This window comes from Eutrigla gurnardus (genome assembly GCF_963514095.1).
Source record: "Eutrigla gurnardus genome assembly, chromosome: 1".
NCBI classification, from domain to species: domain Eukaryota; kingdom Metazoa; phylum Chordata; class Actinopteri; order Perciformes; family Triglidae; genus Eutrigla; species Eutrigla gurnardus.
The window spans coordinates 27806807-27827088 of NC_139915.1; the positions used below are offsets into that span (position 1 = coordinate 27806807).

Here is a 20282-nt window from a genome sequence, read left to right on the forward strand (position 1 = left end):
GTATGTGTATGTGAGAAGTCCTCTTGATGGTTTCATTTGAATGATTGTTGTCTGGAAGGGTAAAACTACAGTATTTCACAAAGGGTCTGAAAATAAAAATTATTTCCCACCTGGATAAGCATCTTGCTAACCACTAGAATAATTTCACTCCTCTTGCAGCAGTCTAGACCCTGAGGTTGGGAAACATAGCTTAAGCTTAACAAACCAGTAAACAACCCAATGGATCATCTGAGAACTGCATTCTCACAAAGCTGAAAACAGTTGTTGTTCCTCGGCTTATTAAAAGCTGATGTTTTTGAAGAAACATGGTTTTGAGAATACACCAAAAGCATAGATTCTGAGCAAAGTAATAGATCACTGTAAGCAGCCCAGCTGGAAATAAAGTCTGATGTCTGTTTCCCATTTTTGTGCTAAAGATGATAAATATATTCTAATCAGCAAAACAAGGCGTATCAAAATAACACTTCTGCATCGGAAACAAGCGTTGAACACATCAGATGGCTAAGCGGTGCAAGGGGTGGAGGTGAGGCTTGGAGAGAGTAAACAGAGCTTGCAGACGCTGTAATGAGAATTTGCTCCATTTGGCAGTAGCCTGCAGCAAAGGTCTCCCATCTGTTTCCTATTGGAAGGGGAGTCAACAGTTTGGAGGGGAGGGGATGAAAAGGGAAAAAACAAGAATGAACAGACCACAGTGACATCTAATGGCAGCAGCTGATAACACAGGGGAGGGTGTGGATGGATGACCTCACTTCATGGTTAAAAGACTCAATTGGTAAACCAATTAGTCAGCAAAACAGGGAGGCACACTTTGCATTTAGTTTCAGCTTAGTGTGGGTTTCTTTAAAAGGGCATCTAAGTGGAATGTGAATGCCAAGAGATCCTAACACGTGGGTAGAATCTGCAGGTATTATTTTTAAGAGGAAGTGGAAGACACATTTGTATCTTTGAGATAAAGAAAGACATCAAATGTCCTTGTTTTCTTCCAACACATACCATAAAGATAAAAATAATGTTCATAGCTCTCATATACGTGGTCACTCCTTCAGACAGAAAATGGTTCACAGCTTTCTCACAGCAAAGCTTCCATCACCTGCAGGCTGACCTCAACCTCAAAACAAATTTAAAAAAAAGGTACAGTGTTTGTATAATAAACTTGAATCTCATGAAAATTCATAACTGCCCTATTTTAGTAGACACATAATGCGTGAAAGAACTGATCATTTATATCAGCTTTAGAGTGTAATATTTTAATCATCTCGGGGACACAGAATAGTCTCAGCTTTGTCCTTGTGCTCGCCTGCTCAAAAGAACATGGGAGTTGGCCGACAGTGACTAAAGATTTGTTTGCATATCAAGTGACAGTCGTTTGTGCAGAAGATTAAACGCGAAGGTCAATGTTGAACCTGTAAAAGCACTCGACGAAGAACGGCATTACAGTTGTTATTAATGTGTGTGTTTAAACTGGGTACACACACTCATGTTTAGTGTGTGTGTGTGTGTGAGAGAGACAGAGAGAGAGAGTGTGTGTGTGTGTGTATTAAGGGAGTGTGAGAGGCTTTTAGCAGTATCAACAGGCAAAGCAGGTAAACAGGCTGAACGGTGGCCATCAGCTGTGGAGGATGTTACAGCTTAGCCGAGCACACAAGCCCTGCCTCAACTTTCAACCCATGAAAGCGAGTTATTAGGGAATTTTCCCAGGCCACATTAACAATGATTTCTGTCACAGCTACAAGCACACAAAAGTATTCAAGTGTCTGACATGCGTTGGCTGCAGTCACAATAACCTATGTTGTTAGGTTTCACTTTTTTTTTTGCTTTGACACAAAAGAGATGAATGATTATGGGAAGATGGAAATAATCCAGAACTACTGGACTTGATGCTTTCTTTAACAATCATTAACAGCCATGTACATCGTTATGCCCACCATTCCTTGACTACCTAACTACTACTTCAACGTAGCACTTTTTAAATGTATTATTTAACCTTCATCTATCAAGGATAGTCCCGTTGACATTTAAAATCTCTTTTTCCTTTTTCCCCTCAAAAGGAGTGCTATAGCCAAGACAGCAGCATAAAAGTTTCCGACATAAAAGCAACAAACCACAGCAAAAGGTTCATCAATCAAATAATTCACATAAAAGGCACAACAAAATAGCTTTCTTAAAACAAAAAGCAAATTGCATCAATCAGTGTCATTCACTAACAGGACATGTAGACCTTATAGCCCTGTCTTGCATGCTTATAAAATAATCTACTTCTATTAATAATTTTATAATTTATAGAGACAAGGTTGCATTCCTGAAAACACCTTTCTTCCATCCATCCATCCATCATCCATAATGGTTAATCCATAATCCCTCCCACTGGTTGAACCCCATCTCTGCTTAGTGCAGCCTTTACAGTTACTACACGTATGTTTAACTACCAACATTGTAATAAAACTGTGTTGACTTTTACTCAACAAGGTAAGGTCTAAGGAAATATCGACCACTGAGGTGCAACCTGAAAATTAAATGGGAAACAAGGGAACTCGGTACAGCTTCAAACCACCATTGTTTACTTGAACGCTTGTGTACAAGTACACGTACACACAGAGGGCTGCACCAACACTGTTTGTTGACTTTGGGGGAGACACAGGAAGTAGAGGAGGGGGTTTATGTGGAAGAGGGCTGTCATATATTGTGAAGACAATGGTGACAAGAGAGTGTAATTTAGACCAACTAGGGGGTTAAATCAATATATTTGGGCACAATGCCATTTGTTTTATTATGGTGCAAAACGTTGGCCTTGATTGTTACAAATACACACAATGGCAACTGATTCGAATATCTAACACACTGGCCACATCTATAGATGGTCATATCTGCATATACTACTGTATAAAGCCAAAGATAAAAGAAAAAAGGCCTGGTCTGAACGTCCCTTATCAGTACAAAACAATAGAGTAGCTATCAGCCACAGCTACCTAATTTAACCTCGCCATTGTGTTCATGTAAAACAAAGCCAAAGCACAATGCAGACCGACTGACAAGCCAAGATTCAAAAGCAAAATATTTCACTCCCTTCATGAACATTCAGGTGAAACGTAGCCGTGCATTTAACAACACAAGGGGCGGTATAGGTGCGGACATGTTGGTACTGGTACCAGTGGGTAGATGAAATATGATCCATATAAATGTAATACTGTGACACAGGATTCATAATAGGAAAAGATATCAGTGCAACAATCATTTTATCCCGTGTTGCTTTGATTGCAAATTAAACAGCAGAATTATGCCGTACACATCTCAAAGTAATCTCCAAGGAATGTGCTCTGGCATCGGTGAGAGATATCGATGTGGCACAACTTGAGCCAGGTTCAACTTTTTCTTGCCAGAGTCCATTGTGTCTGCACACCCAACGTGCCAAAGCAGCATTCTCATTGAGATGAATGAGCAGGCCATGTATTAATTAAGTGATATAGGAGGTCTCAACACAGTCATACCAAGCATGACCAACAACTAAACAAACCTGAATTTGACACATGGCTCCAACAGGAAACCAGAGACATTTGGGTTCCTTTATGGGCCGTTTACATTTGACAACCTAGTTCACGGACAGGTAACTTCTATAATATTACACAACGATATGCCATTATGATTGTATTCAACCATCTCTTCATCCAACATCTTAAAAATAGTACATCAAGTAGGATTTAGATACAATGCTTACAAACTAATAGTTGTAGACAGTGCACATTTGTTGTTGACAAGTGGTAAATTGGCGCTGAAAAACCAAGTAACCATAACAACCATTGACAAACTAGGGGGAAACTCATGAAATTACTCTAAAGAAAAATACAGCATGGGACATATTGGATTTTGATAAATGGCAAATAAAGTTTAAACAGGCTACAGACAAACACTACTTTGCATGACACTACTGGCCAGAAAATGATCACATTCCACACTCTGACTTTCCCCTATCTGGAAAATATTTTGAAAATGCCCTGATATTCCAGATATTTCCTGACCCTTGGGAACCCTGACATAATCCAGTCTTTCCAGATCACATCGTACTTTATATTGGTTAATTACCTTGTCTGCTGTCTATCTTCACGTGGTGCTGCTTCAGTCTGTGGTTGCTTCTTTCTCAGGGTCATGAGGGTCATCTTTTCTCACTTGGTCCTGAAAGTAACATCATATATAATATATATATATATATATATATATATATATATATATATATATATATATATATATATATATATATAATTGTGGCTATTGTGGCCACCACATATCACACAGTCGCGTTAACCTCAATCCCTCCACTACTCTCCAAACAGCCAGCTGGAGACTGAATCCTAATAAAGTGCACCAACTCACTGTGCTCGAGCTAAAAACAAACTTAGCTAAGGAGCTAGTTAACACGATAACTGTTACCTAACTGCCCTTACGTTAACACGCCTACCTTTTCTCAGAAATATGTCATGAGTTGCCTCTTCTGCTTTCTTTTTCTTTCTCTCCTCCTAACGTGTTATGTTTTTATATTATATATATATATATATATATATATATATATATATATATATATATATATATATATATATATATATATATATAAAACTTAAGTTTAAAGATAAGTGTAAATAAATGAATCACGCTACGAGCCATCATCTCGACCGTGGTAGCGCAGGTGCGAACCATTAGCCTTGAGGGGGGGGGCTTCCTCGTGATCTACTGCCACTGTCAGAAACGAAAGAGAAACTTTACCAAAATAATGAATGAGTATCTTAAAATAATGACAAACATTCTCAAAATATTGACTAAGTATCTCAAAATAATAAATTAGCATCTCAAAAATAATGATTTTCCCCTCAAAATATTGATTTAGTATCACAAAATAATGCCATATTATACTTAGTCATTATTTTGACAAAGTTTATCATCATTTGGGGAAAATAAGTCATCATTTTGGGATACTCAGTCATTCATTTGAGAAAGTTTCTCATAATTTTGGGATAACAAGTCATTATTTTGCGATACTTAGTCATTAATTTCAGAAAGTTTCTCATTATTTTTGGTTAATAAGTCATTATTTTCGGATACTAAGTCATTAATTTGAGAAAGTTTCTCATTATTTTGGGATAATAGGTCATTATCTTGGGATAATAAGACATTATTTTGGGATACTAAGTCATTCAATTGAGAAAGTTTCTCATAATTTTGGGATAATAAGTCATTATTTTGGGAAACTAAGTCATTCATTTGAGAAAGTTTCTCATTATTTTCGGATAATAAGTCATTATTTTGGGATACTAAGTCATTCAATTGAGAAAGTTTCTCATTATTTTGGGATAATAAGTCATTATTTGGGGAAACTAAGTCATTCATTTGAGAAGTTTCTCATCATTTTCTGACAGTGGCGGGAATGGGCTTCCAAAGTGTTAGTGAGTCGACCCGCAGTTACGATTTATATTTATTTACAGTGGGGAGAAAAATAAAAACAACTGATTTGAATTACCTTCAAGCAAAGCGTTCAAATCATTTTGGTGCACAATGCACAATAATGTGTCTTCTATTGAATCTCAACTGATAGCTTTCTTCAGATAATCCACCATACTATTGAAACTAACTGGTTGCAGTTTTTCCTCCAGTGTGGCAGAAAGTCTCCAGGTACCCAAAATGCGTTTGGTCTTGTTTTTCATCACGTAAATACACACTTAGCCTCCCACACCACAACCTTTACTCAACAGGATGCTTGTTGTTTTTCCCCCTTTTTTCTTTACTCGTTCATCAACACATCTTTGTGTGTGTACACAAGCCACCACACACAGTGTATCCACATCACACTTGTGTGTTACCTTGAAAGTAAAAACCCCACAACATCAAATACGGCGTTTTGTAATCTCTTACTTTCACACTCAGCAATACACAAAAAAAAAGGTGACCGGTCTAATACAATGCACCAAAGCAAACATGAAGCCACGGTGGGTAGTAGCCATGTTTAAGCAGCCATTAGCGAGTGTTTGAGGTAAAGAAGCCATTTAGTAAAGCAGTGCTGTCATGTGGTATTTGCCTCGACACTGCTTAAAGGCCGGCTAGTTAAACAGCCAGGGGAGGGAAGGGTCAATATTTTCACAGGCAAGCCCACAGACACAAGGGTTGAGACTGGCTGATATGCTATTTCCCACATTCATATCACTTTGAACTGGTGCTCAAACTGGTCGGGCCACGAGACCGGACGGACATCCTGTGGTCAAATCAGCGCAGGATGAAATCTGTGATGAGAAGTAAAGCACCGGGCACGTCAGGTTGTTTTAACAGTGGTGTGTAAAAAGCCCTGCAAACATACTGTGAGCCAGGGATTAATGGGTCTATTCATTAAACACCTGTCTATAGCCCTGCTTGTCCAAATGTACAGCGGGAGGTGAAGGCATTACAATATAGCATTGCATTTTTAGAGATTAATTGGTTTGTTACAGAATGAACATTGTCAGTATTTCTTTAGTACTCTATTATGCATTCAATATTTATTCCAGCACTCTTTGCACTAATACACCCATCCTTGCACTGTTGGCATATGTGTTTTGGCTCCAGAGGTGTGAAGTACAAATACTACTGCGTTTAAGTGGAATTTTCAAGTATCTTCACTAGAGTATTTCTATTTCTGACAACTTTCTTTTGGTACTTTCTACTCCTTACATTTCCAAAACAGGCTTGTAACTTTAGTTTTTAATGCATTTTTGAGAACACATTTGGTTACTTAAAGGAGTCATAACCTGGTTTTATACGTATCCAGCCCCCCTTGGATCGCTTTGGATCAATTCGTAAAACTTATTAGAAAAAAAAAAAAAATTTTTAATCAAACATTGAGCTTGTTCTGACCCTTTTTCGTACCGCGATTTTATCACGCGAGATTACGCGCGAGGTTTTGACTGGTCCGGATGTGCATTGTATAATATGTAATGAGGCGCGCGTTGATTCGCCGCAGGAAGGACAGAGCCGGGGGGGCTTGCCTGCATGCAGACTCCAAAACATAAACAGCCCCCTGTCATGGCGCACACACTAAATGACGAACCTTACGGAATTCAGGCGATTTCAGGTAGCGGACGGGGCGGGGTTGGGTGGTGAAAGAGGGGTGGGCTTATGCAAGTAGCCTCCACGGTGACGTCACCGTAGGCGCAGAATCAAAATCTCGTGCTTTAGGAATGCACACCCTTGTGTGCTATTCCTGTTCGGAAAAAGAGCAGAAGCGAAAAAACGGCGCCACTTTCAAACTCCAGCCTTTCAGGCAAGTTTCAACTGAGGTCAAACACACTCAGGAGTCATCACCAGGAAATCGCAATTTCTCTTGTAAAAACATGCATATCTGTGTTTGACCTCAGTTGAAACTTGCCTGAAAGGCTGGAGTTTGAAAGTGGCGCCGTTTTTTCGCTTCTGCTCTTTTTCCGAACAGGAATAGCACACAAGGGTGTGCATTCCTAAAGCACGAGATTTTGATTCTGCGCCTTCGGTGACGTCACCGTGGCGGCTACTTGCATAAGCCCACCCCTCTTTCACCACCCAACCCCGCCCCATCCGCTACCTGAAATCGCCGAAGCGCCGCCATTATGTTTTGGAGTCTGCATGCAGGCAAGCCCCCCCGGCTCTGTCCTTCCTGCGGCGAATCAACGCGCGCCTCATTACATATTATACAATGCACATCCGGACCAGTCAAAACCTCGCGCGTAATCTCGCGTGATAAAATCGCGGTACGAAAAAGGGTCAGAACAAGCTCAATGTTTGATTAAAATTTTTTTTTTTTTTTCTAATAAGTTTTACGAATTGATCCAAAGCGATCCAAGGGGGGCTGGATACGTATAAAACCAGGTGATGACTCCTTTAACATTAAAACAAATGCCAACATCCTCACCATGTGACCAGACAGAAAACCCCAGTATCTATAGAGCACTTTAAAACCTATAGAACGTTGTCTTTATAATACCTAAATATTATACAAATCTCATGCCAGGTGCATATAGGAAAAATAAATCACCATAAAGCCATTCAGCAATCATTATCATCAAATTGTCAACCTTCACAAAAGGTGAGCGGACTTCATGTTCAGTGGCCTCTAAATAGAAAGAAAACCCTGCTCATATTAATCCAGCGGCTCCAGTAACCTAATTGCCTTCTATAGTCAATTTGCCAAGTGCACATTGGCCATTACCACGCACACTTTTCAGCTTCATTTGCTGTGAAGTGAAATTTCAATCTGAGACACATTAATGACAGCTCATCATCCAGGCAGAAAAGTAGTTCAGCAAATCAGTGACCTCATCATCCCGGTTGTCCAGGCATTCACTGTGAAATGATACCGACGACGCAGTAAGGCATTCTGGGAAGCACAAAGCTGAACTGGACGACTGTCGAACTCATTGTGTGATTGGGTCATTTCATTTTTCATGGAAGGAACTCGTACCAAAGAGCTTTTTCTTAAGTAATAACATGACGTCGGTTTTCACCTGAAGAAGACCCGTTTAAATCTAAAATATTCAAAGCACATATTCCTAGATGGTTGTTTAGAAATATGTGCTTCTCAAAGGTATTTAGTTCCACCTGCTGTTCACAGAGCAAACTACACTTTTTCTGTCCCCTCTGCCTGACAAGTGTGGACTTAGTAATGCTGATAAACATACTCTATACATACTATACTGCTGCTTTTAACACAATACAAGTAAAAGTTGCATAAAGTCCACCAAATCAACTGCAGAGTTCCTATTTAGAAACCATTGTTGCAAAGATATATTCAAATGACATTTCTACATTTCTACAACATCTGTCTTGCTCTCATGATTATTCTTTGGGAAAGTAAAGCATAAAGAAAGCGACGCAGAAAAAAATATCACAGAGGAGAAAAGCTGGAAGAACTAGCTCTACTCCATAAACACTTTCATAGTTCACATTGTTGTCTTCTGGATGTGTTCAAGGCCTTAAAGAGCATCCATCTTCAAGGACTGAGAAATGACAACGGCGACACTTGGTGTTTGATTACATTTAATGCCAGCAAAAAGGGTAGTGTTACATATCTGAGGAGTTGTTTCAATAAACAGAAGTAAAAAAAGCTTTGTGATATTTATATACAGTTAATCAGAGGTTGAGATTAGCTCTATATTTACAGGTCTACACATTGTCATTCTAAAACTGTGATCTGCACTCTATTCTTTTTTTGTAATCAGCATGAGCTCAGTGTAATATCCAATAAATGAAAAACCCTTGGAGAAAAAAGAGAAAGCAATGACGTTTTATAGTAAAAAAATAAACAATTTCTATTGTTCAAAAGCCCAAATAGCTTTGTGTGGCAGAAAGAAGATGCAGTAATAGAAAATATTAAATAAATCACAGAATATTCATAAAGGGCTATTAAATATGTCCATCTCTAATAACTGTAGCAAAACTAAAAACAAAAACCCAAAAACCTACTACACTAATCCATACATTACAATTGAAATCAGTCATAATAGAAAAATGCTCCAACTCTAAAAAAGATGCATAGTTTGACACGGCGCTCCTTCACTGTTCCCGTAGTGAGGCAAACATGTTGCACGTCTTCAAGAAGAAAAACGTTCCTTCATATGTCCAGCAACTTAAGGCTTTCTGCGTCTGGAGGTAAGAAAACAAGTACAAACCTTAATAATAATCCTCATTTTAAAACCAAGGCAACAGCTGGAACCTTATAAACGCATGATAAACATTTCATAAACACGTGGGCGCTTTTATTTACTTACTTTGGATACCCAAAGGCTGAACTTGTGCTTGCCACTGGAGCCTAAAGGGAGGGGAACGACACAGGAAGTAGGATAAATGCCACACACACACACACACACACACAAGTACACTGTTGTATTTTAATTAAGAGCTTACTCTGTTTTCTACTTCCTCCACTTCAGCTGCTCCATCTCCAGACCCCGAGCGCCTCTTGCGACTGAAACAAAAAGAAGTATCCGATGGCCTTGAACTTCCTTCTGATTAGAATATGTTGATATTTATCTTATGCGAGATTAAGGCTAGATGAATTAGTGATTAGCATCTCTGTAGGTGTTAAAATTAATTTACCATCAGTATAGATAAAGAAAATACTAAATAAATGTTTTTACTTTGGTGTCAATTAGAGAGGAGAGAGACAAACAATCCCTTTCCCCCGGGTTTCAGTCAGTGTATGTTTCAGTATAAAACTACAAATAAATGTTTGTTCCTACAAGTGTTTCCAGCCACTTAGTTAAGCACATAAAAACCTCTGGGCTCGACAGCCCCGCTAAAAGCCACTTCACTGGCCCTGCTGCAGGTTTATCAAGTGTATATTGATCCTTCCCTAACCTACTCCTCCAAAAATACTTTTGTGTTTTAATGTGTAATGAAAAGGTTATTGCTGCAAGTGGACCTAAATATTTTTTGTTTGATTGGGCCCGAAATCATGACATGATGCTGGCAAATATATTAAAACTAGGCATGTGTGAAGTATTTATGTAACTTTACCATATTTTATGTCATATTGCTCTACCTGTAGTACTTTGGCAAATACTATACCTTGATGCTGTTGGGCACTCTTGTTTTAGCGTCTCAATGTCAGTGAACTGCACAGCTTGTCCTCCGCCTCTCGTCCTGAAAACGTTGCCCTTAGGACGTTTAAAAAAACATAATTATCAAAAACAAAACTCACACAAATGTTCAAAGGAGAAAACAATAAGAAAAACCAAGCAATGAACATCAAAATAAATTATAATAAATCACAGGACGTGGATGTGTAATCAGACACAGAATGCAATCAAGTCAAATTCATGCAAGATATCAAATAATCAAAAGTCTCAAATTAAGCAATTATGTCATTTTTACCTTGATCAATTTGGTCTCGATCTCCCCGTCTGAGGCAAGCTCTTGATGTCTAAGCACATACTTGTGGCATTTAGACAGAGCTTTCTCATTCGGGGTCGACACCTTGATTGCATTGGATAAGATTGGCTGCATGACAGTGTCTAGATCCAAATTGGAAGACGGTTTGTGGTCTACCCATTTCTCCCCACCCGCGGAGTGTGAGCGCCTGTGCATTAGATGAACTGGAGGGGCCGTCTGGTGATCCCGGCGTGAGAAAGACAAACAGGAAGTTATTCACATGTGACAACAACGGGGACCATTTCAAGTTTGTCGGGCGGTTATTAGTGAAGGTCGCTCATTAGAGGGTGTTAGCGTGGCAATAAATGAAATACTGGAAGTCCAAGAGGGACAGGGCAATCCCACTTTTTTTGTTAATTTTACATTTCAGCATTTTGAATGTATTTTAGCCATCCACATGTAGACTCAAATCATACCCCAAACCATAGTAAGGCCTTCCAGCAATTCATTTCTTCAAAAACACACAGACCGCATTGAAAACAGCCCAGTGAGGGAATACGAATTAACCAGCAAAGCAGTGCAAAAAGTGAAGCGGAAATGGGTTTAGCAATTAAAGAGTACATGCAGACAGAACTCAGATGTGGTTTGCAGCAGTGCACTGATACAGCGAAGTCACGGACTTAAGAACAATATAAGATTGTTCCATTTTGGTCACTGTTTTCGCCAGAGTTTTTGTTAAAGTGTTGCTACTGAATGTGATGATGCAGCACAAGAAAAAAACACACACTATTCTAGAGAGCATTTGCAACAAGCAACAGAAAGAACTACAAAGCTGATACAACTACTGTTACTACGGAGTCTTAAGACGCAAGTCAAGATGAGAAGAAGACAGATCAGTCGACTTATAGTCTGGATAAAAGAACTACCAGCCTGCACTGATGCAGCTCCTCTACTTGATGCATTTCTAAACAAGCACACATCTAATGATACCTTGAGGGGAGCAGTTCTACACTAAGGCGAGGCTTGCAGAGAAAACCTAAATGTATCTTTAAAAAGGTATAATATGCAACAATTTCCCCAAAACAAAAACATGTTTAGACGGATGCAAAAATAATTCCTGTCAAACATCCGTTATGACCCACAACAAGTGTGTGGCAGCATCTGTATTTGCAGAGACCTCTGCCTGTATTTTATATTTTTGTCATTTTGCTGTGTTTAGTATTCTTCTTGGAATCAGCAAAGAACGTCTGGGCCCCACCCGGGGGTGTAACCCCCGACAATAACCAGGGCGACGCTCGACCACTGCTGCACCCTCTCGACTGTTGATCCTGAGAGGGGGGCGACTTTTGAACGCTGTATTTCAAACATCAACCCACAATGTGACTGCATATTATACCTTTAAGGATATATAGGCTCTATCAAACACAAACTAACCCGTGTGCCTGCCTCTAGGTTTAGCCCACAGACAAGAGTCGTAGCAGGGGCCTCAGTCTCTGCAGCCCAGCGCTGGCCTCTCCTGCGACCCACGCTGCTGGTGCTGTGGTATGGGGCGGGAGTCCGGCTCCTCTGGGGAGTCCCAGGGTCTAGGCACCTGCTTGAGTCTACAGGAAACCTGTGCTCCCAATCTGAGATGCAGGAGGCTACTGAGGGATACGCCGAGGAGGAGGCGTTGGAGTTGGGGTAAGCATCCTGAGCTGCCCTAACACTGGCTTGATTTTGGTAGGAAGGAGTTGTGATGAAGTCCTGAAAAGTGATGAGGGAATGGGGCCAAGCATTGTGGATGTTAGGGGCTCCAGATGAACACAAATAGACAACAGCAGGGTGATACAAGAAAAGATGATGCTGTGAACAGTAACCATGTCAACCTTATAAGATTATCACAATAATAATAATTAGTGGCATGCAAAATTTCCATATTAAATTCATAGGGAGAGTGATCAAGTGCACACTTTGGGCAGTGACAACAGACAGTGTTATGGAGTTGATGACTCACATTGAGGGGTAATGGCGAGGGAGACCTCTTCTGGCCCATGTTGCGATCTCTCTCCCTTGAAGGCCTCTCGGGTTTCTCTGGACGCTGAGTGGGAAACCCACCGCCGCCGCCGCCGCCACTGCCACCGCCGCCGCTGCTGCTCTCCGTCACTATGGCCTTTAGCTGCTTCAACTTTTCATCCTTCACCCACAACTTGTTCTGCATCTCCATCTGCTTGGCGTTCACTCGCCTTTCCTAATTAGAAAACACCAGCGGGAAACAATCGAAGGAACAGTCTCATCATCTTATCCTATATGACAAAATACTCTGGGAAGGTAATGTAGCTCACATTTATGGATTCTCAATTAATGCTTAGTTGAATTCTTATTAGCCACAAAGTCTTTGCACTCATTTTTTTTTCTACATGGATTGTTTTGTTTTTCAATGATGACTTCTGCTAAAATCTGCCACAGCACCACCTCTCTAAATATTACTTTTGTATTAGAACAATAAACAGACTACGCTGCTAATGAATGAAACAGACGGCATGGCACAAACATATATTTACAGCTCCCCTGATGTTAATTACTGACCAGTACGGTATGTGCAAGTCCTCAATGAACAAACCCAAAAGCAGTAGGGTGTCCGTCAGTAATTCCACTTACACACTCCTTCTCCCACTTGAGTTTGGTGTCCGACACCATGCCATGCATGCGCTGCTCCATGCGCCTCTTGTCCGTCAGCTCTCTCTGTAGCCTCTGCTCTCGGGTCTCCAGCTCATGCTGAAGTGAGCGTTTGTCGTGCTCATACATGTTTGTGGTCTTCTGCAGGATGTCCACCTGAAGAGGAAGAAGAAAAAATTTACATCATATAAGGATTTAAATAATATTGCAAACCAAATATAGACAACAATGAGAGTTTTCTGAGTCGAGGAGAGACCTTGTATTCCAGCGTTTTGGATTTTTTCTCTAACCGCTCTAGCTCCGTCTTCTGGCTGACGATGAATTTGTCTTTCTCGGCCAGTTTGCCTCGTTGATCGTTGAGGAATGTGTCCTTTGCATTAAGCTGATCGTCAAACTGCTGAAGCATGGACTTCAGCGAGTTGGCTGTGGGAGAAACACATTAATGTAAGGAGTTAAGTCACAATATTGGGTTTACAGTTTTTAAAACAAAATAAGAAAAATACAGACCAGAGAAACATCCTATCCATATTTCGGTAACCTAGAGTAGGGAGTCATGAACCAAACAATTATTTTGATGTTATAAATAGACCCATACCAGAGTTGTGGAACTGCTCTGTCATCATCCGATGAATCCGATGCCTCCTTTCCAGGATCTCAATCATACGGGGCAACGTCTGATCATCAGCTGGGTCGACCAGCTCAAAATGAGGCAGAGCTGGAAGGCTTTCCATGAGCTGGTTCATCATAGCTGGGTCATCAACTGTGTGAGACGTTTGTTTTCAATTAGTCACATACAGAAATGTTTTTACATAAATGCATATCGGACATGTAAGGATGCAGCATGACGTGAGAACAATGAGCTAGAACATTTGATGGAGATATACCAGCAATACTGGCACCTCCTCGCTCTTCCATGCGACGTGACAGCTCATCCTTGAAGACTCGGTTTCTCTGTCTGCGACCCGGAGCAAGGCCACAGATCGGCCGGTCGATCGGCCGCGCCACCTCCACCTCTTGGGTCATCTCAGCAAAGCGCATTACCAGCTGCAGCACACACGATAAAACATCATGAGAAACACACTCCCTAATTTCCTTAAAGCACCCAGCAGCGCAAAAATAACTCAAATATTGATATTTTGAAACTCAATTTTGAAATTTGTTGAGTTTCAAAGAGTCAGCAGTTCTGAATATTTAAAATGAATTATGGTCCTATTCTATTAAGTGTGTCACAGCCATTCCTGTAAGCACGATTGACCAACCTAAAATGGAACTGGTCCATAATTAATTAATGTTTACCCTCCAATGACATGTCAAAGTGGTTCCTGTGAAAAAGGGCCTAGTGAGATTAAAGAGACTATATTTTACATTCAAATCATTCTGCAACACAAATACAATGTCTTACCATAGTTTCATCATAATCATCAGCGTTCGGGTTGACACACACAATCATCCTGACTTTTCCTTCTCCATCAAAGTAGTTTTTAAACAGATGTGTAACTTTAGAGTCCCTGTATGGCACCATCTGGGGGAAAAAAATAAAGGCTATGTGAAACTGTACCTACTGGAATATGACCAATGATGATTAACATTACTTTAGATAGAAATAAAACAGAACAAGAGTTAAATAAAATGATGATACAGCGATGAACAGATGATAAAGTACAAACCTTATTAGTCCCACACATCTGGTTTTCACGCAGGACTTCCATACATGTGCGCAGTGTCATCAAAGACTGGTTAATATTTCCTGTAAATGGGATATTACTATAGATGGTTGGTGTCAACTATTACATATGTTGAACATCTGCAGATACAGAGAAAATCCCTCCGGTTGACTTTAGACAGAAGGCCACACAGGAATGAACTGACCTGCTTCACGGAGACGGCTTCCCTCTGCTCTTGTTCTGCTGGTGCGCTCACTGCCTGCCAGGTCAACCAGACACAGCTGGTTCACATTCACCTGGTTTTTGTCCTGCAATTTAATAACACGCCGTTGGGATCACCAAACATTGGCTGGAATCCTTTGAGACATACGATGCATTTTTATCTGGCCTGCTTTACGTCACAGAAAAAACAACCGATCCACTGGCTTTCTTTGAATAAACATTCATCATAGAAACAAATTACACATTTTTTACATACAAACATAAAAATCGATATGTAACTTTGAAGCTGCATCACCTGTAGAATGTGGTCCCCGTCAGCATCAAGCGGCGCCTGGACCAGCTTGACTGTGAACACGCTGTGTGAGCGACTGGATTCACGGTTAAGTTCAGTGTTGGCTATCCTCCGCTTCTTTTGTCCTGAAGACACAGCAGAGCATCATCAGTGAAATGTGTGTTATTAACAACAAACATGAACAATAGAGGTTAAATCATTACTTTATAAAATCAACAGATTTATTGCTATGACTGTTGGTTTGGTTCTGATAAGTCACTGGAAGATATACATCTCAAAACTGCTCTGCTGCACATCAGCTCCAAACAAACATCGTAACAAAGAAATGTTAGAGAAGAGACGGTTGGCTGCGTTTGTTTCGCTCTCAAACCCATTGTTGTCAATGTAGACACACAGAAGGTGAGCTCAATAGCTGTTTTAATGGTTTTATGATGAGAATATACAAAAGTTAAGAATGAAAACTGTATAAAATAAGTTTTAAATCTCACAGTGCCAAACTCCAATCATAATTGGTTCTGTATTTTAAGGGGAACACACAAAACAACACAAAATACAATGTAAGACCGAAAGTTAGTATTTATCACTCACCCTTCCAAAAGACTTCAAAGGCCTCCTCTGTAGATTTGACCTCGACTTCTGTGCAGCCAGCCACGTACATGTTGTGATTCTGATCCTCACGGAGAATCTTGGATTGAGGTGCTCTGAAAAATGAATGACTGAATGAACGTAATGTAACAAAACAATGTGCTCTTTGGTAGGACAGGCAGCAAAAGCTCGACAAAACCTGATGTTAGTGTCAACATTCTATAAGCTAGCGGTACAGACACATGCACTCTGGGTTTGCACACAAGGTTGAGCCATTTGGGGAAGTTATGCGTCTCCACACTAAAAGCAACAGCAGGGAGCAGAACGTTGAAGCAACTAAAACAATGTAAAAACTAGAACGCTACACTTGGACTATTTACACAGCTTTGGATTAATGGGATGGAAATGCACTGATGACGGCCTACGGGAGAGCAGCCACAGAGTACTGCGTAATGTACTGCGTAATGTACTTTCACCAGCAACATACGTGAACTCATTGTTCCGTACAGGCGTGCCTCCAGCGAGCCACCTGACAAAAATAATCTCAATTAACGTATTAAGCACATATATGGAACACAGTCAAAGTGGTTGTAATGCAGACACGCGTGGTTGCACAACTACTAGAGTTTAACTACATTAAAAGATCAATTTTATCACTATATTAATTTACTGCAGAGCCACCTCATACATGAGAAGCACCACAAATAACCTGAATACATATAAGTGTTATACAGACAACATGACATTTCTTCCATTAAGCATAAACTGGTTTTAAATGCTGTCTCTTACTTTGGTCTGATTGGGTCAAACGGAGCATCTTCGAGGAGATCATAGATATAGTTGTTGTAGATCTCGATGTAGGACACAAAAACGCTGTAACAACAGTCTTCATCCACATTGTCACATTTACACGCCTCCTCTGAGCTGATCATATCCCCGAACTCTGGGTCAGCCTTCTGCCTAAAAATAACAAAACACAAACCAAAAGAAAACCAACATCAATAAACAGCAGTGAACCTGTAGTGAAATGCAGATCCCTCAGATTTCATCAGTACTTGGCACCGTAAATAGTGTAGGAAGTAAAAAGTCAAATAAAGTTATTCAATTACCTTGAGGATGGTGTTTTGGGCACCGACTGCTGACTGGTTTGCTTCTGTCTCTCCAGGAGAGCATCAACTTGACCCTGGATCTCCATTCCGTTTTTGTCATCTGGTTTAAACACCTGATGGAGATTTAAAAAGTAATCAAGTAAACCTCCCGCCCTTCTCCAAAATGTAATATTTTTTTAGAGAACAACTACACAAAACAAGTAATGAGTAAGTCATACAAATCGTTTGGCCTGAAAGGGGCCGATGGTGTTGAAGAGCATGTCCAGAGAGCGGGGGAGGAGTCCACCCTCCCCGGGTGAGCCGGTCATGGTGAAGGTCTTACCACTTCCAGTAACACCGTATGTAAACAGCAGACCTATGAACATGGAATATCACAATTACATAAGTAGCTTTCACACAGAGGATTAAGAAATATGTTGGTGATATATTATGTTGGTCAGAAAAAACACTCACTATGTGTGACAATATGTTTTAATTGACCAACAGTCCAAATCCCAATCAGAATCAATGATTCATCCAGGATCAACTAATCCGTTTCAACTAATCTTCTGGATAAACTAATCCCTTTCAGCCGATTTATATTAATTATTTAATAGCATCTTTATCTTTATGTACATAATCAAACATGTAACACTCAAAAAGTCAGGTTATTAACAAACAGGAACATCACAAGAACAAACGTGTCCAGGATGTTTAAGGCAGTAATCAGCGAGGGCACCAAGCGACAACAAAGTGATTTTTTTGTCTATATCTTCAGTTCAAAAAACCTTTATTCACTTACCATTTTTACAATGAATAAGGTCATCTATCAGAGGCTTGGCGACATCCTCAAACAGCTCCATTTGAGTGGTATTAATACCAAATACTTTTTTAAATGAGTACTGTGTCTGAAGGATAAACAGAGAGAAAACATACATATAAATCATCATGTATCAAACCAATGACTATCCAGGAAAGTCTCCACTGACTACAAGGATCAAATCTCATTTATAGATGTTTTGTCTTTTTAATAAACCCATTAAGTTAATTTGACAAGATAAATTCAGGACAAAGCAGATATCTGTTAAGGTCAACTGAAATATATCACACGTGGTATGAATTTGTTCTGTTCCTGACTGAATGAACCTCTTGAATGAAATGTCAGGAGGAAACGAAGGAAAGAAGTACAGAGGCACAATCTGCTGTTGTTCTCAGGTGACTGGTGGTCTGCAATACACTTACCTCTTTATATTCCCCATTGCGGTTTGCTTTAAGGCCATCAGGAGCATGGAGCTGAATAGTGGAGCTGCTGATCATCTCAACACAACATTCCTCGTTTTCTGCTCCAAGAGGACGTATGCGGCAGTAAACCTACAAAAAGGTGGACTCCATGAGTCTATATCGTCGGTCACTAAGACACAAATGTCTCCGGATTTCATAAATTCAAAAAGTTTGAGGTATTGTGTTTGTAAGAATCACTATATTAGTACAATGCAAATTCAAATTAAGGGGAATTTTCCATTTGAAATATCATTTTGTTTGAAGAAAAGCAAAGTAATACACGTTCACTTACTCCGACAGGATCTTTGTCTATGTTGGATGCCTTTTTGTGGCCAGGCCTCCGAGGAGTCTTCCCTTTACTGTACGTGATAAAGAAACACAGAATGTCAAACACACACAAAATACATGCAATATTAAATTAACACACATAACTTCATTAATAATCGTAATATTTCACCTTAGTAACACTATGTGGACACCTGAACATTACGTGGCTCTCGCTGTGAAGTTCAATTCATCCTCTTTTTATTTATTTTTTTTACGACTGAGCATTGTGACGTAGAGCTTGGAAAAAACAACATCATCTTTTAACATTTAAGACGATCCTACATAGCAGGTATACGGGGTTGAAATAAGGTTTGCCTACACTTTTGGTCATCGTTGTTATGATTATATTATGTGATGTATGCATAACCTACTGTGTCGCCATGAATTCCCGACCAGTTAACGTCACGATAGCTAACGTTAGCCAAGTTAGCTCAGGTACACAGGTGACGGTCAACGAAAAATATGAATTAAACATAAAATTTGCCACTTTTTTTATGTCTAGTTAAGTAAAGTTCGAATACGTTTTTCCCGTTTCTCGGATATATAAAACAACTTGGTAACGTCCGTTGAAAAGTGAGCTCATACACCGATATCGACCAAGTTGCCAGTCAACTAGTTACGCGTTACCGGACCAGACAGCGAGCTAAGCTAACATTAAGAAGGCTAACATTCTAGTTGCTTCTTCTACATACCAACCGCTTGCAGTTAACGTACTTTAGTTTATCGAGTTAAATTAAACACGATTGTAATACTCACTTTGGTCTCTGCATTGTTGGTGTTGTCAAACGCGTCTGCTCTGCTCTGAACACAGGGCGCCTCTTCTCGATTTGAAAATGTCCCCCAGTCAAACGTTTTCCCGAGTGGCTTTTGTCTCAACCAATCAACGAGCAGCGCTCCGCAGCGGAAGTCCCGCCTCCAGCATCGAGCCCCGGAAGGCTCGCTTACCTTTCACATATCGTTGGCAATGTTTAAACTGAACATTTAAAATGTATGTGACAAACATGATTTAATTTGAGGATAAAATAACAATAAGAAAGAAGAAGAATTAACTAATGATATTCAATTATTAACCAATTTATTGCCGAATTTTAAAACCTGAAAATTATAATTGATTTAAATTACGTGACTGTAAATATTTACCTCCATTTTTTCTTTTGTCATCTATAATAATGTATACCTGCATAATCCTGTGTCATAGTAAATAATAATATAATTTCATAGTACTATGTTACGCTTTTTGTTCTTGTAAATATATGTTATTGTCTTTATGTTAAGGAGGCCAAATGGACTTTCCTTGACTCTATTATTCTTTTAAAA

The 20282-nt window shown here is 39.8% G+C and overlaps 1 protein-coding gene across 3 annotated transcripts; it reads right to left on the reverse strand.

The window, feature by feature from the left end:
- Window positions 1–9012: 9012 nt before the first annotated feature.
- Window positions 9013–19799, reverse strand: LOC311015753 (kinesin-like protein KIF23). Of its 3 annotated transcripts, XM_084013172.1 has the most exons (24): window positions 19722–19799; window positions 18931–18997; window positions 18600–18728; window positions 18160–18265; window positions 17597–17733; window positions 17379–17491; window positions 17059–17229; window positions 16757–16798; window positions 16273–16385; window positions 15688–15809; window positions 15376–15478; window positions 15174–15253; window positions 14909–15028; window positions 14391–14550; window positions 14102–14266; window positions 13763–13929; window positions 13489–13662; window positions 12845–13078; window positions 12286–12594; window positions 10855–11088; window positions 10549–10637; window positions 9886–9946; window positions 9750–9790; window positions 9013–9624 (listed from the first exon to the last, which is right to left on the reverse strand). In XM_084013172.1, the coding sequence occupies exons 1-24, from the start codon at window positions 19733–19735 to the stop codon at window positions 9609–9611; spliced, it is 2967 nt and encodes a 988-aa protein (XP_083869298.1). In that variant the 5' UTR covers window positions 19736–19799; the 3' UTR covers window positions 9013–9608. The 3 variants fall into 3 exon arrangements, with proteins under 3 accessions (XP_083869298.1, XP_083869299.1, XP_083869297.1); XM_084013173.1 differs by lacking the exon at window positions 16757–16798; XM_084013171.1 differs by lacking the exon at window positions 16757–16798 and having other exon boundaries at window positions 12286–12693.
- Between the last annotated feature and the right edge of the window lie 483 nt (window positions 19800–20282).